Source organism: Gallinula chloropus, assembly GCF_964237585.1.
Source record: "Gallinula chloropus genome assembly, chromosome: 4".
NCBI classification, from domain to species: domain Eukaryota; kingdom Metazoa; phylum Chordata; class Aves; order Gruiformes; family Rallidae; genus Gallinula; species Gallinula chloropus.
Window position 1 is genome coordinate 91,276,329 of NC_140088.1, and position 16,161 is coordinate 91,292,489.

The 16,161-nt window shown below is 56.5% G+C and overlaps 1 protein-coding gene across 1 annotated transcript in view; it reads right to left on the bottom strand.

Moving 5' to 3' along the window:
• Nucleotides 1–6,686: 6,686 nt before the first annotated feature.
• The window catches only part of CCNI (cyclin I), a 31,822-nt gene continuing 22,347 nt past the window's right edge, over nt 6,687–16,161 (bottom strand). The window contains exons 3-7 of the mRNA XM_084264059.1: nt 14,329–14,463; nt 10,503–10,577; nt 10,215–10,355; nt 9,149–9,379; nt 6,687–8,374 (exon numbers count right to left, since the gene is read on the bottom strand). Of these exons, the coding sequence (XP_084120185.1) occupies nt 7,916–8,374; nt 9,149–9,379; nt 10,215–10,355; nt 10,503–10,577; nt 14,329–14,463 (1,041 nt within the window). The 3' untranslated portion in view covers nt 6,687–7,915. The remainder of the gene's footprint in view (nt 8,375–9,148; nt 9,380–10,214; nt 10,356–10,502; nt 10,578–14,328; nt 14,464–16,161) is intronic.

Here is a 16,161-nt window from a genome sequence, read left to right on the forward strand (position 1 = left end):
CATGGAATGAATGCCTAGAATGGGAACACAACCAAAATCCAGGTCGCAGAGAGGGGTGTGATTGCTCTGGAGAGGCGGGCAGGGTGTGCTTGGCAGGGAGCCGAGGCGGCGGAGCCCGAGGGGGGTTTGCTCTCCCAGAGCCTTGCTGGGGCTGTGCAGTTGCTTTCAGGAGGGACAGGAAGTAGGAAGGTGCCTTCTGAGCTCATGGTTGTTAAACACATCACCTGGCATCTCCTGCGCTGCTGCCAGGGAGGATGGGACGGGGGAGCAGCGGCTGGCACCCCCCCCCCCCAAGCCCCTCTGTGTCACCCCCTCTGTGAGCTTTGGATGGCCTGAGACCCTGTCGGGGAGATTTGGGTGCCTGTGCCCCTCTTGCTCTTGGCACAGCCAGTGTGTCTCCAGGTAGTGCTCACTCTGCAGCTCCCAGAACACCCAGGCGAGAGCAGAAAGGTCTTTTCTTGTGTGTGCCCATATCAGACGTGTCCGTTTGAACCCCCTTTGCCCTGCTGAGCCCCTAGGAGAGCGCGTGTCTGTCCCGCCCCCGAGCAGCCCGGCTGTGGTGGCCGATGCCCGTGGCGCGCTCGGTGGGTGTCAGTGTGGAACTGTACAAATATGAAGGGTTTTGTGGCTTGTTTTTTTATGAATTAACAGAAAATAAAGCTGTGAACAGCTGTAGAAGTACTGCATTTGTATACGTTTTTAATATCCTGACTGCCTTAAGCTGTAGGTGTGTAGAGCTTTTCTTACCCCGCTCCCTGAGAAGAACCGTGGTGTGTGTAACTGAAGCGTGTAACCTCCGTGCGGTGTTACTGTGGATTCTGTGTACATCTGTCAGACATTGTCACGGTGTTTGGTGTTAAAGCTGCCGGCTTCCAATTACAAACTGTACCAGAACCTTCCAGCACAAGCTCAGTTGTCTCTTTTACGCGCTTGTAGGTTACGTGTGTGGGTAGCGCCGGCGCTTGGAGTGTGGAGAGGAGGGTTTACCCCCACCCTCGGAATCACAGGATGTGTTGGGTGGGAAGGGACCTTCAAAGGCCACCTAGTCCCACCCTGCAGTGAGCAGGGACATCTTCACTAGAGCAGGTTGCTCAGAGCCCCAGCAAGCCTGACCTTGGATGTCTCCAGGGATGGGGCCTCCACCACCTCTCTGGGCAGCCTGTCCCAGTGTCTCACCACTCTCAGAGGGAAGAACTTTTTCCTGACACCCAACCTAAATCTCCCCTTTCCAGTTTAAACCATCATCCCTCATCCTGTTGCTCCATGCCCTTGGGAACAGTTCTTCCCCAGCTTTCCTACAGGCACCTCTCAGGGACTGGAAGGCCTCTGTGCCTTTCCCATTCTGTAGTGGTGTGACAGGAGGGGGTGAGGCAACATGAGGTTTCTTGACAGGTTGTTCTGTGCCTTCAGGGGGCCTCCAGAGATTCTGGCTGGAGTTTGTTGGGCACTTTCTGTGGCGGTTGTGAACTTGTTCTCTGAATCAGGTGTCTTGAAGAGGTCCAGGCGTGTCTGGTGCCGCTGGTTTCTCTGCCTCCACAGCGTGCTCTTCCCTTCCTGCCTTGCTGTCTTTAAAATGTTGTTCCTCCCTCTGTGTGTGTGTTTGGTTTTGGTTTTGTCTGTCTTGCTTTTTCATCCCAATTCTGAACCTCTGTTTCTTCTGTTTCTTTCTCTCTCTGTAGCTTCTTCTTTATGTAACCGTCATCTTGCCAAAAAGCCCCCACACCCCCTCTCCCAGTGGATAGTAGGGCACTGGAAGAGCCCGTGGCTACGGGCACCCCTGCCAGGAGAAGAGCCATCTCATTCTTCCATCACGTCCGCCCTCCTCTCCTTACCTTTCCGTGTCCCACCTGTGCGTCCGAGGGTGCGCTGTGCTGTGTGTCTGTGCGGGATCTGCCCGCTCCCGGCGCGGCTCCGGCAGGATCCATGGAGGTAACGGCTGGAGGACAGAGCTTGGCCATGATGCTGCACTGGGTTAGGTGTTTGGGGGGGGTTCCTTCCCCCCCTCCTCCCTGCTGTCTTTCCTTTTGCCGTGTGTTGCGATGACAAACAGAACGTGACAGACCTGCACGCGAGGGTGAGCGTGCGGAGAGACTTTGTTTCTGCCCCTGAAGATCTGCCGTGGGTGCTGCATCTTCATCACGAGCACATCCCGGGCTCCTCTGACACGTGCTGCAGATAAGCCCTGAGACCTGTGTGGCTTTGTGGTTTCAGTAGGTGGGCACAGATGGCTGATGTCGCCCAACATCACGTCGGAGGAGCCTGTTCTGGACCATCAAAGCCTTACTCCTCTCTGGCTGATGTGCCTCAGAGCAAAGTACGTGTATCTCCCTTTGTGCAGCCCAGCTGCACGGATGGGGACTTGGCCTGAAGGTTTTGTTTTCTCTTTCTGAAGCCTAACCAGGGATCCCTTCTTCTTAGTGCCCTGGAATGTGGGATAGTTGTCTAACTCTGTAGCTCATTTACTTTGGAAATGAATTCAGCCAAAAAACCTCCAGAAGTGCCAAAGCATTGCTTGAAGGTAAAACCCAAAGCTCGTAGCCTTGTGTGCAGTGACCTCTAGCTGGCTTGGGATAGATGGGAGGAGACAGCAGATCTTCTGAGTGTTTTCCATGTGGGGAGATGCACTTCTGTTTGGATTTTCAACCGAATACTCGTGATTTTTTTCCTTATTTCCTTCTCATCTGTAAACCTTAAGCAAAGAATTCACCTTCTTCAGCCTGCAGAGGAAAAGGTCCCATTGAGTTGCCCTGGAGTTGCCTCTCCCGACCGGCGTGTGAAGCACAACGAACGCGCTGAGGGGCTCTGCTGGAATCCGCTCGGTTCTCTCCAGAAGCACAGTCTTCCTCAGTGCCCTTCGGCAACGGGCTCAGGTCATGAGAACCTCCTCCCCACCCCATCCTGCCCAGGTGGCTCACTTCCTAAAGCAGCAGAAGCACCAACACCAGAACCAGAGCCTGTGGTGGGTTTGGGTGATGGCTGCTGAGCCTCCAGCACTTACCCCTGAGATAAGCGGCTGCCAAACGCCTTCCACACTCAGGCTGGTGAGGACACAACGGAGCCACTAACGCCTCGGAGGGTGTCGCTGCCTTAAACCTTGTCCCTGCTAATTCTTCTCTCCTCCTGCTGATGGATCCATCCCTGTGGGTGCTTTGCTAACAGGGAAGAGGTTCCCAGAGGGGGAACCCTCTCTGTGCTAGGGCAGCAGTGCCCACCCCATCCCTAGCAAAAAGCGCTGGGTCAGGCCCTGTGTTTCCTGAAGCCAGTGGTTACCTTTGCAGCCCAAGGGCTGCTGAGGGATTCGGGCCGTGCTGGTCCTGGAGTCACCCCTGTGCCTCCTGCAGGACACGTGGCCTCTCTGGCCCCGGGTTCTCTGTGCAGCATGAAGGTGGTCAGTGGTTACTGAGGAGATGTCTTGCTCATTAAAATGCTGGGTTTGAGTGCTGTGTTTCTCTTTCACTGTCAGTGCCTAGGCCAGTCTGCAGTGTCCAGGACCACTGCCTTGGGCATGGGGTACTTGCTGTGGCTCAGCCCCTTCTGTGAGAGCCTCCAACCCTCCTGGTTCCTCGCCCAGAGGTCAGCTCACCCACTGGACAGCTCCTGCAGCATCCTGTGCAGTGAGACCCTCCCCGTGTCAGGGGCTGAATCCTCTCCTCCTCCTCTTTTTTTCTTAGACTCTTTTGGTTTTTTTCTCTCCACTTAAAAATTGTCATCTGGGTCGATCTGGTGGTAGTGGGAGTCTGCCTGCAAAATCCCTTCCTTGTGCTATCGGTCCTTTCTTACAGTAGTGATGGTTATGGGCTTGTAGGGGTTGGCAGGGACCCCCAGAGCCTATGGGGTCCAACCCCCTGCCAAAGCAGGGTCCCAAGGACAGGTCACACAGATCGGTGTCCAGACGGGGCTGGAATCTCTCCAGAGAAGGAGACTCCACACCCCCTGGGCAGCCTGTCCCAGGGCTCCCTCACTGGGAAGAAGTTCTTCCCCACATTGGGGGGGAACTCCCTGGGCTCCAACTTGAGCCCATTGCCCCTTGTCCTGTCCCCACAGACACTGAGCAGAGGCTGCCCATGTCCCCTGTGTCCCAGCCTTCAGCTATTGATACCCATTGATCAGATCCCCTCTCAGGCTGCTTCTCTCCAGGCTGAACAGCCCCAGGTCACTCAGCCTTTCCTCACAGGGGAGATGCTCCAGGTCCTTCATCCCCTCCGTACCCTCTGCTGGGCTCTCTCCAGGAGATCCCTGGCTGTTTTGTCCCAGGGAGCCCAGAACTGGACCAACACTCCAGTGGGGCTGTTGTGGCATGTTACCATGGATGGCACAGAGCTGTGCTGCTGTGCTGGACCTTGTGGTGGGTCTCCTGCATTGGGCTGATGATGATTTAGAACCCAGCTTCAGTTGCAGGTGGCTGAGCATCTTTTATGGCAAGTAAGGAGGAGAAAACTGAGGGGGGGGGGGGGGGGGGGGGCTTTGTCTTGCCCCTAACAAGAAGCTGAGAAGTGCTGCTCACCCCCATCATCTTACCTGTGTCACTGTGCCCTGTGACTCTCCGTGACATTAAGAAGTCGGGACCAAACCTGCAGCTTGGCAGCACCGAAGAACCGCTTTGGATCCCTGGCCACTAGGTCAGCCCTGGGCTTTTCAAGGGCCTCTCAGACCTTCTGCTTTTGGGGCATTTCTTCTGCCCTTCTCGAGCGCTGGGCCGTGCTGGAGGAGGATGCTCTTCATCTGCTGGAGGGGACAGAGGCTGGATGATGCGCTGGTCGTGCTGCTGCGCCAAGGAGGTTTGAAAAGGGGTGAGACTTTTTTGGTTGGTTGACTAGTTCTGAACAGCAAGGAGAATTTTTTTGGGGCTCATGTGAAGAGCAGCAGGTAGGCAGCAGCCAAACGCCAACGCTTACTGAGATGCCTTTACTTTGCAGCTCTAGAGTTCTGCTGTGCCTGGTGCCTCGAGCCCCGCATGCCGTGTTGGACTTGCTGTCTCCAGAGGGACGTAGTGGAGTTAGAGGAGGGCACTAATGCTGAGTGGGATGGAGCAGCAGCTCTGCCAGGTGAGACTGCAGAGGCTTGCAGGCCTCAGCTGGGAGAGAGAGAGGCTGAGATGAGAGAGGCTCAGACCTGCTGTGAGCCTGCAGGTTGTAGCAGATGCTCTCTAGAGGCCCCTTCCAGCCCAAATTAATGCCTGAGCCTGTTACCAAGGCCCTGAGGGTGTGATGACTGTGGCTGCAGACAACCTGTGTCACTAGAACCAGAGGGGCTACACGGCAACCTGCTCCAACATGGAGTCATAAGGAATTTAAAGGGGAGGGAAAACCAGGTGGAAACATCTTGACATCTGCCACCTGGTTGTGGCAGGCACCATGGCAGAGGGAGGGGGACACTGTTCCTGGGGTGTCAGCAAGGGGAGGGGGCAGCAGCGTGAGACCTGTGGTTGGACAGCCCCTGGAGTCCGTTTGTCACTCGGTGTCACCAAATGTCCCTAGCAGAACCAAGAAAGCTGCTGCTTGGTCTGCAGGAGTGAGCTGGATGCCTGAGTTTCAAGCTGTGCTTGTGGTCTTAACCCTCCTGTCAGTGCTGCGGGGTGAAACCGCAGCATGGGGGTGCTGTGAAGTGTGTGGGAAAGGCACGGGAATGTGAGGAGCCCCAGGCAGGGGGGTGACTCTCCTGGGCATACCAGGGGGCCCGGGCAGTGCTCCAGGACAGTCCCGTGCTCTGACAGCAGGAGCAGCGGTGCAGGTCGGAGCCACGTTTGGACTGTGTCACTGGGGGGTTTCTTTTTGTGGGAACTTGGGAAGTGGGAAGTGTTCTCTCTCTCTGGCAGTGCAGGTTGCTCCCAGGGGCCTTGCTACGTGCAGGGGCTGGTCTTGCTGGGATGTGGCTCCTTTTCAGAGGCAGGCCTGTCTCTGAGCTTCAGAACACTGTGAATCTGTATGCAGGGCAGCCAGTGACGTGGCCCCGTGTCCCCTGGGCTCCCAGCTGGACTCTGCTGGCCTGGGACGCTCTGGTGGCTGCAGCAGCAGGAGAGCTGCAGAGCTGAAGGCCACCTCCTGGCATTGCTGCAGCCCCCTGTGAAGGCCTGTGTGCCAGCCCTGGCCTCCCAGGCCCGCTCCCCAAAGCCCAACTCTTCCCCATGGGTGGTGCCTGGAGTCTGGCTGGTTTGGCCTTGGCTCCAGGGTGGAGCTGGGCACCTGCACTGGGGGCACAGGTGGTTTGGGAAGCTGATGGCTCTCAGTGGTGCAACCGGGTGCTTGGGTGCATTGAGGCACCGCAGGCACAGCTGGGTGCTTCTGTGTGTGGTGGTGGGTTGGGAGGGGGCGTGTTGGAAACAGGTTCCCAGCAGAGGCTGAGAAGGGAGGACTCAGCTTTGCAGTGTGGAAACGATGGTTGTTCCCTTTGCACCTGAAGAGCAAAAGGTGTCAGGATGCTGCCGGGTGGTGCAGCTGGGGCGCTGCACGAGCACCCCAGGGCCTGTGTGGGGACAGCCGGACCCTGCAGAGGTGTGGTATGCCTGCCAGAAGGGGCACGGGGCAGGGAGGGCTGGCTGGCTCCTGCCGAAGGGGCAGGAAGCAGGTGAGACAAGAACTGAATCTGTATCCATCTCCTGAGCTTCCAGAAGAGCAGAGATCCAGACTGTACCAGCCTGGTAAAGCTGACCCTGGACTCGGATGGGAAGCACAAACCCAGACTCAGAACCCAGGACAACTTTCTTTATTGCTACCAGAAGGCTTTTTCATCAGTACAATGGCTCCACATGCGATACCTTCCTCAGGGCTGCGGAGAGAGAGCTTCTAGTTGGGACAGGTCGGTCTGAGCAAAGGAGGCGAAACATCGACGAGACGAGTTCTGGGAGGTTTCACTCTCGGTGAGGAGTCAGACAAACACAAAACTCAAGGGGTGGGGAATCGTTTGGTTTGGTTGTGTGGCTGATGTGACCCACTCTTCAAACATGGGGGGTACCCAGCACCTCGCCGAGCTTGGAAACACATGGGGAGGGAGGGAAAACATCCCAGACTGCGGAATTTTAAGGTTTACACTTGGTGCTGGGAGGGTCAAGCGCTGGTGAGAGTAAATCCACACTGAGTGCAACGATGAGAAGGGGAAAAAACAAATAATAATAAACTAATACCGGTTTTGTTAAAGAAATACAAAATCCCTTAACTGCTCTGTGTGTCTGAAAACACACTGTTGGAACTCAGAGGAGCTGAGTGATCTTTGGGAGTATATTCAGGCTCCTGTGGTTACTGAAGCACAGAGCAGCTTGCCAGTGGTGTGTCTGTGTGTGGCAGGGGGCTGTTTGCTCCCCACTAACCTTGTGTTAACCAGGGGTTGGTTTTTAATTCTCACACTTCAAACACCAAAGCGCTAACGAAAGGGAAGAGAAAAAGGTCTTTTTCCTCTCAAGAAGGGAAAAAGTGGTGTTGGAGATGGGGGAGTACAGAACGTCACACACCAGCGTGGTGGAGAATGGGAAGAAAGAGGAGTGAGCAGAGAGCGAGGAGCAGCTGGAACTGGGATCGGAGAGGTGTTAGGTGGCTGGGAAACCTGGACCAGCTCTGCACGACTGGTGTGAGTGAGCTCGTGGGCACGGAGATGGGTTACGATACACAGGAGCAGAGAACAGTGGAGCTGACAACACTAGAGAGAAACAATCTTTCGCTACTTTTTTTTTTTTGTTTGGATTTTTGGGTCTTTTTTTAGATTTTTTATACTTTTTTGTGGTTTTTAAGTGCTTAAATAGTGGCACTAGAATTAGCCGCACAAGAGAAACAATTCAAAAGGGGGTGGGAATTTTTTTTATGATTTTTTGGTTTGTTTTTTTTTCCTGGTTTTTGGCTCCCTTCAGTTCAGCCTGACAAGGTACGGCCCCTCCTTCCCCCACCGGGGTGCTGCCGCGGTGGGAGCGGGTGGCGAGCGCTCCCGGCTACATTACAGACACGGGCTGTAACGGGGGGCACGGGGACACGCTGCCCTCCTGCCTCGAGACGTCGGCGCCGCAAGCAGAGCCCATGCTTTCCAGAGCCACCGCCTCCGGGGCCGCGTCTTCGTTGTACAAACGCTTGATGCCGTCGTAGAAGTCGTCCACTTCCATCTCTTCCACTTTACGCTTGGCAGAGGCTTGTTTGCAGCCGGTGGGAGCTGGCAGACGCTGGTAGAGCGCGGCTGTACCTGTGACGGGCGCTTCTGGCCGGCCGTTGTCCTTGGAGAAACCCGGCCCTGGGACAGAGGAGGGCTGGCGTTTGAACGCTCCTCTGTTACAGGTCACCAGGGTGTGCTGGAGGGGACTGTAGACATATACAGAGTTGGGCGGCAGAGAAGACTGCAGAGTGGAAAGGTGATGTGCCACGAGCTCCCGGCAGTGGATCAGCTGCGAGCTGTCCATCTGGAGGGGGAAGACAAGAGAGAACCAGTGTTGTGGGATCACCGCTGCAGAGCAGAGGGCTCGGAACACACCGGCCACCCCTGCACCTCACTCCTCAATGATACACTGGATGCAGGAGAAAGGAAGTAATGAAAGGACTGGAAAAAAACCCCAACACAGTAACTTCACGAAGCGTGGGGAGAAAAACACCTTCCCAATACTGGAAGGTCTCACCATGTCTCTCAGCAGCTGGGGTGTGTGCCGTGCTGGTGCCTGTCAGACCAACCCCTGTGCACGAGCCACCAAGCCACTAACAAGGATTTTCTCCCCAGTGCAGAGCCTGTGTCTGTCTGTCTGGGCACGCGGCTCCTCCCGCAGCCACCTACTGCCTGCAGCCAAGGTTGTGCCTTTTGCAGGACTGTGCTAACAACCCTTCCTGCAGGACTGGAGCTCAACCACCCTCGCACAATCAAGAGTGTCACGGAGCTGTAGGGGCTGGAAGGGACCTCCAGAGCCCATGGGGTCCAACCCTAGGGCAGGACACACAGGTCGGCGTCCAGACAGAGCTGGAATCTCTCCAGAGAAGGAGACTCCACACCCCCTGGGCAGCCTGTCCTAGGGCTCCCTCACCGGGAAGAAGTTCGTCCCCAGACTGGTGTGGAAAGAGCATCACTGCATGCAGGTAACGCTCCCAAAGCCCTGTCTCGCTTGGACCGCCAGAGTACTGAGCGAGGTGCAAGCATTCCCCAGCCTCCATCCCCTCCAGCCGCACCATGGGGCCCAGCACCCCCTCACCTGTGCCTTCTGGAGCAGCTCGATGATGAGAGCCAGCCAGTCAGGGAGCAGCTTCTCCAGCTCCAGGCTGACGATGGCCAGCGCCAGCATGGAGCCCTTGAACTGCAGCAGCTGGTAACAGGCCATGCAGTGCAGCAGCTGCTTGGTGAGGGCCGCCACGTGCTGCGAGGGGCTCGGCTTGGGCAGGACGGTCAGTAGCTGAGGCCTGCTGGACACCACAACTGCGTGGAACTGGGGAGAAAAAGCACACGGGCAGCTGGCGTCACCGACAGGCCAGCCTGCAGGCAAGGACAGGTCAGGCCTTGAGGATGGCACAGGGCATCTTGTATGCGTGGAGGGACTCCGAGCTTAACCTTCAGGGCAATTTACATGCCTGGGGGGGGGGGGAGAAAACCCACCCCTGATGCGTTGGACCCACCACCAGGTTGGTGAAGCTTTTATGGTGGGACCTGCTGTCTGTCATACCCATCATCTGCCTGAGGAAAAGACTTCTTGGGGCTTGGAAAAAGGAGTCTATCCCCTTCCACCCTTCTCACTCAAGAACACAGGTCAGGCAGCTCAGGGCTCCAAGACAAAAGCTTCTCAAGTGAGGGAGCAGAGAGCAGGAAATTCAGGAGGACCTCAGGACATGTTGCTTCCCTCTGTCTTACCCATGAAGGTGGTTCTCTGGCCGTGCCTTTCTGTGCCACGTGGGGTCTCTTGGATCTACTTACTCAGTGGTCCTGCTCTGCCTGGCTCGCAGCTCTGAGCAAAGCCACTAGCACCTAAGACTTAGGGGGAAGGTTTTCAGGAGTTGACACCTAGCAGGTGGCTTAACTTGCCCCAAAATGGGTCAGGGGCCAGGCCCATGGTTTGGACACTGTGCCCAAAGCGTCCCAGGTCTGCTGGGAAATTCTTTATTGAAAGGCTTTTACTTTCAGAAACTGCCTGTACTACTTCCAGGAGGTGTAGGAATTAGAGATGCGCCCCGAGGCCGTGGCTCCCCAACGGGCAGCGTGTCTCTGTGGGTGCATCTCAATGCTCTGTTCACACCACAGACACCAGTAAGAAGGTAAACGTCCCTTACAATGTGCAGGAAGTCCAGCGGCGTCGCCATGTGAAGGTCCCAGTTGAGTTTATCCAGGATGATCTTCTCCATTCTGCGAATTTCAGCTGGAGAACAACCACAGAAGCTGTCCCGAGCCAGCACCTTCAGAACCGGAATCCTCTGCAAAGAGCCAACACGGGCAGCAGCCAGCGGCCACACAAAGCTCCTGCCCCTGCCCTGGCCAGCGCCGGCCGCCCCACGAGCCCAGGCGGGGCTGGAGGGCCCTGTACTCCAGCAACGCTGCCGGAGCCAGACCCAGCACCTTACCTCGTCCTCCTCGAGGGTCTTTGCAGCGAGGAAGAAGCAGCTGATGGCGATACAGTTCAAGTACTTTGGACGGGCCTACGGGACAGAAGAGCAGCAAAGACTCTGTGAGGGTGGTGCAGAAGTTATGTGTATCCTCCTCTGGCCTCAGCCATCCCGAGCCCCCACCCACCCACCCCAGGGTCTCAGCTGCCCTGAGCCTCCCGACTGCACCACGGCGCTGGCGGAGCCGCACCAAGCAGAGGTCCCTGCTCCGTGACATAAGGCATGGCCGTTGGCCAGCCCCCCTGTGATGGCAACTGGGACCCGCTGACGTGCAGCACTGGAGGGGGGAGAGATCGGGTTTAGGAGCCACAGCAGAAATAGGAAGGAGAAAAACTGGAAGGATCAGGTTGTCACCTGGCTAAAAGAAAACCCAAACCCCTTTCCCCTACGTTCTGCCTTCAGCAGGGCTCTGCTGTTAGTGCTGCTGGGGGCCTGGCCTAGAATAGGAAGGACAAGGAGAGAATTTGGAAGAGATGTCCTTGCCTGGGAAAGTATCAAACACAGAATCACAAGGCTGGAAAAGCCCTTTAAGCCCATCGAGTCCAACCGTCCCTGTCCTGTGCTGACCCAGATCCCTGAGCACCTCATCTCCCCTCTGTTAAACACACCCAGGGCTGGGGACTCAGCCCCTCCCTGGGCAGCCTGTGCCACAGCCCCACAACTCTGCCAGGGAAGAACTTTTCCCTCCCAGCTGAGCTGACCCTGCCCTGGGGCAGCTTGAGCCCATTGCCCCTTGTCCCATCTCCTGTCCCCTGGCTGATGAGACCATCGCCCACCTCTCTGCACCCTCCTGGCAGGGCAGGGGAGGTGGGGAGAAGGTCTCCCCTCAGCCTCCTCTTCTCCAGGCTGAACACCCCCAGCTCCCTCAGCTGCTCCTCAGAGGATTTGCCCTCCAGCCCCTTCCCCAGCCTGGTTGCCCTTCTCTGGACTCACTCCAGCACCTCCATGTCCTTCTTGGAGTGAGGAGCCCAGAACTGGACCCAGCACTCGAGGTGCAGCCTCACCAGAGCTGAGTGCAGGGATCACTGAGAGAGAGAGAGCGCGCAAGCATGCCCATCTCTTGTACAGCGAGTTGGTTCAGGCAAGGTAAGAGAAATCTGGAGAGGGAGAGGGTGGCTTTTATCCTGTAAAACCTCATTTCACAGGCCTTGCTGTGAGGGGGAAAGAAGGATGCACGGGCAGTCCCTGTGATGGACCAGGCGCAGCCCGGGCTTGGAATACAGCGCGTCTGGTGGAGTCTTTGAGCCATCTGTCAATCTGACCCCCTGACAAAGGATTTTGCTTCCAGCCAGTGAAAGCCACAGGGTGGGTACATCCTCCTGCTCCAGAGTGGCTGGGAAACATGGAGGGACTGTTCCCAAACCCCAGCACAGCCAGGCGAGAGGATGCCCACAGAGCCGTGCCCCCACCCCCAGGAGCAGCCTGGCCCCTCTGCCCACGTTAGCAGATTCTGAAGGCAAAGGTAAGCGAGAGCCCTGAACTGGGTGCAAGTCACTGGCACCCTGGCAGCAGGTTCTTGCTAGGGGGATTTTAGCGTGTGCTGGTTGAAGGGTGAGATGCTGCACTTCACACTCCAGCAATGAGCTGCCAAGAAACCCACACCACCAGTTCTGGAAAGTAACAACAGAGGAACACAGGATCCTGAACTGAAGATCTTTCCCTGCCTTCTGTCTGAGGTATTGAAAAAGGACCCTGCTGGACAGCTGTGGCTTTTAAACTTTTTAAACTGCCAGGTGTCTGGAGCAGGCTCCCACCCTTGGGGAACGTCACCCTCCCCGTTACTGTTAACGATGATTTTGCCTCATCTCTTTTCCCCCAAGTGCATCCCCTCTAGTGACCTGGCCTGGCAGGAATGCCAAGCCACACACCTCTCCTGGGGTCCCGGAGGAGCTCTGACCTGCCTTGCAGCTCCTCACGCACAGGTGGGCTGTGAACACAGCTCTGCTGAGGGTCAGAGTGCGGCACGGCGAGTCCCAGAGCCCCAGCAAAGGATGCTCCGGGTGCGGGGAAGGACTCGGTGTCTCAATAATCAAACCCATGCAGCAGCGCTGGGTGAAACATGGGAGTTGGCTGCATCGGAGGAGTAATGGTGGCAGGGAGAGGCCTGAGGCAAAGCCCTGAGCAGTCTGAGCAACGCTCACCCAGACAAAACACCTTCCTGTATTCCTGCCTGAAGCGTGCAGGGGACCCTTACTCATCCTCGTACTTCCTTTGCAGGCTCCTTGGCTGCTGCAGATTACTGACAGGAAGAGGGCACTTGAGGGCACTGGCTGTCGAAGGATCTTACCTTTCCTCTCTCAGTAAATCTGCTACTTCAGGGTCTCCTTAGAAACCAAAACCTCCCGTGGCTTGGAAGTACAACCATTATGGGTGTTTATTACTATTTAAAGGGCAGGTTGGGGGGTGATGTTGCTGGAGATGCGAGCCCACGGGCAGGGAATGCGTTTGTTTGCTGAGGAGCCCCACACCGTGTCGCTCACCTGACGGTGGCGATGAGACACGGCGCATGCGTGAGGAGCCAGACTTGCTGAGTGCAGGATTTCAGCGTGGGGATGCAGTAAGAGGCAAGACTACCCACAGCCTGGCTTAAACTCAAGGCCAGATACTTCAGGTGGACCTGCAGTTCATCCAGCCATCTGCGCAAGTGTGGAAGCCCAGCCCCTCCACCTTACTTCTGTGGTGGCTGTACAGGGACTGGAGAGCAGCAGATCCCAGCTGCAGGCAGCCCAAATCCTGATTTTTTACCTTGGCTTTCTCACACACAGTTTCTAACAGCCTTAAACCCCAACAGCCACGTGTGTGCCCTGCTCCACTCAGCGGGAGCAGGCAGCCTGTCACTGTGGCCTGTCCCCCGGCTTGATTACCTCGCCGTCCTTCACATCTGCCTGACCTGGACGTGAGATTTAGGACTGCCAGACCTGGCAGCGAGCTAGCAGGTCAGTAGTGAGCTATTCCCCCAGAGGCAGTCGCTGTGTCCTCCCCCTGGTTTGTTTTCTCACTCCCCAACACTGGCATGCTTGCCAGTCCCTCAGCATGTCCACTGATGATACAAGCTGGGAGGAGTGGCTGACACACCAGAATGCTGCTGCCGTCCAGCGAGGCCTGGACAGGCTGGAGAGCTGGGCAGGAAGGAACCAGGTGAGGCTTAGTGAAAGCAAATGTAGAGTCTGGCATCTGGGATGGAGTAACTGCTGCAATCAGTACAGGCTGGGGGTGAGCTGCTGGAGAGGGGCTCTGTGGAGAAGGACCTGGAGGTCCTGGTGGGAGACAGGTTGACCATGAGCCAGCAGTGTGCCCCGGGGCCATGAAGGCCAATGGGATCCTGGGGACATCAAAAGGAGCGTGGCCAGCAGGTCAAAGGAGGGGATCCTCCCCCTCTGCTCTGCCCTGCTCAGGCCCCACCTGGAGTGTTGTGTCAAAACAGACAGGGATCTCCTGGAGAGAGCCCTGCAGAGGGTACGGAGGGGATGAAGGGCCTGGAGCATCTCCCCTGCGAGGAAAGGCTGAGTGACCTGGGGCTGTTCAGCCTGGAGAGAAGAAGAAATGCCTATGGAAAGCATCTGCCTCCAAAAGTTCCTGGTGGCAGCGTGTGCTGCCAGTTCCACAACCTGAAATGAAGCTGCTGGAGTAGCACAGGTACCAGCTGGCAGAGGTGTGAGACAGGCAGAGGGGGGGGGGGGGGGGGAGTGTTTCCGTCCGGCAGCGCCGCTCAGACCGCACACAGACAGAGCTGAGTGGGTGGTATAAAAATCTATTTCAGTTCACAGATGTGTGAAATATTTACCTTTACAGCAGCTAAAAACCTGTCCAAAAGGCTGATGGCCAGGGCGAGCGTTTCTGGATAAAGGTGGAACTGGTATTTGAGCTTGGCCAGCCACTGAATGACTTCATCCCTCTGCCTTGGAGAAATGGCTACATCCTGTGGGGAGAGAAAAACAAACTGTTCTTATACCCAGGCCCAGCGAGTCAGCAAAGAACCAAACATTTTACCTCTGCAGGAGTTATTCAGCATGGAAACAAAGCCTCCTTTGGAAAAGCAGGGCCTGGAGCCAGGCTGAATCACCACCACTTTGTTCCTGCAGTTACTTACCCCATCCTGAGCAGTGTGCCCTGGAAAAGCCAGCTTTCCTTGCTCTAACCTCAGTTTATCACCCAGAAACGTTACCGTGTGCTGGGGAAGAGCAGAATGGTGCCTTGTGGCTTCCCCAGCGTGTGTTCCCCAGCACAGCTCCGAGACACATTGTTGGGTCCTTAGTCCCACACAGATACCCAATCCAGGCCGTGCTGCAGGAGCCAGGCTGCCCAGCTCCTGACACAGGCAGCAGGGCAGGGAATGCAGTCCAGGTTTCCAGAGGAAAGGTTCATTCTTAGCTTGTGTACAAAACCAAGCCCTTCCATACAGTGCACATGAGAGCTCTAGGTTAGAGCCAGCTGGGAGCTGGGAAAGCAGGTACAGCTGCACCTAAAGGAAGGGTTGTGTTTAATTTTGGGGGGGGGGGTTTAAAACCTTTTGGCCCAAGTCAGCCCCATGGAGCTGTCTGGGCTGTGGCTGAACGTGCCCCACACACACAGCTCTGTCACCGACAATGTTTACAGCTCACCTTCCACTCCCACCAAGCCAAGTGTCTGGCTTGTTTCCTCTCCTGAAGCTCTGCTGGTGGCAGCAGGACCCTGCCTGATCCAGGCATGTCTCTGCTCTCAGCTGGGACCTCTGCGTGCCCCCTGCCTGCAGCGTGGCTTTTTAAGAAGCACCTACCACTCCTCTAGGAGAGGAAATGAAGTTTTCCTTCAGTCCCAGAAATAACCATCCTTCCTGAAACTGCTGGTGCGGTTTCAGGGTGGAGTCTGAGCACCGATCCCAGGGATGGTGGCTCCACGTGTGCTGGGAACGTGATGAATGCACCACAGGGCGTAAGGAGGTTATTTTTGGGCAGCAAAATCTGGGGACAGAAACAAGCAGTGCTACATCAGTCACTGCTGGGCCTTATGAAGCATCTTCCTCCTGCAGCACAGAGCAGGCAGCACAGCTGCAGCCAGCAGGCAGAGGACTGAGAGGGGGGAAGTTCCGTAGCACTTTATTCATCACACTCTTGTTTTCTGTTTTTAAGTGGAAGGAGAGAAAACCCTGTGACAGGGCTTGTACCCACGGCAGGCTGGGCAGTTCTCTGGGCTGCAAATGGTGTCGAGCAGCTTACAGGGTTGTTTTGGAGCTGCAGTATGGGGGTGAGCCCAGCAGGTAAGCTCTGTGTGTACCTGCTAAAAGCCAACACGAAGTAAATCTGACACTGCAAACCTGCTGCCGACTCCTGAATCACGGCCCTGGTCCTGCTGCAGCAGCTTCACAGGTGAAGCCAGTGGGAACGGGCTTGGGCAAGAGGCACATGGCATCATCAGTGCACTGCTCATCGGTGCCTCTGTGTGCCTTCCCTCCTGCAGCACATCTGCTCTGGGCTGGGGGGGGGTGAAATGGCATGTGTCCCTCTCTTTGCTGGGGCAGCAGGGCCCTATGTGCCTCCGGCAGCATGGGGGGAACTTCCCATCCCCTTCCTTTTCCTGGCAAATCCTCTTATTACAGAAATGGGCATTGGGTCTGTCCCAGTGCAAGGGTTTTTCCCTG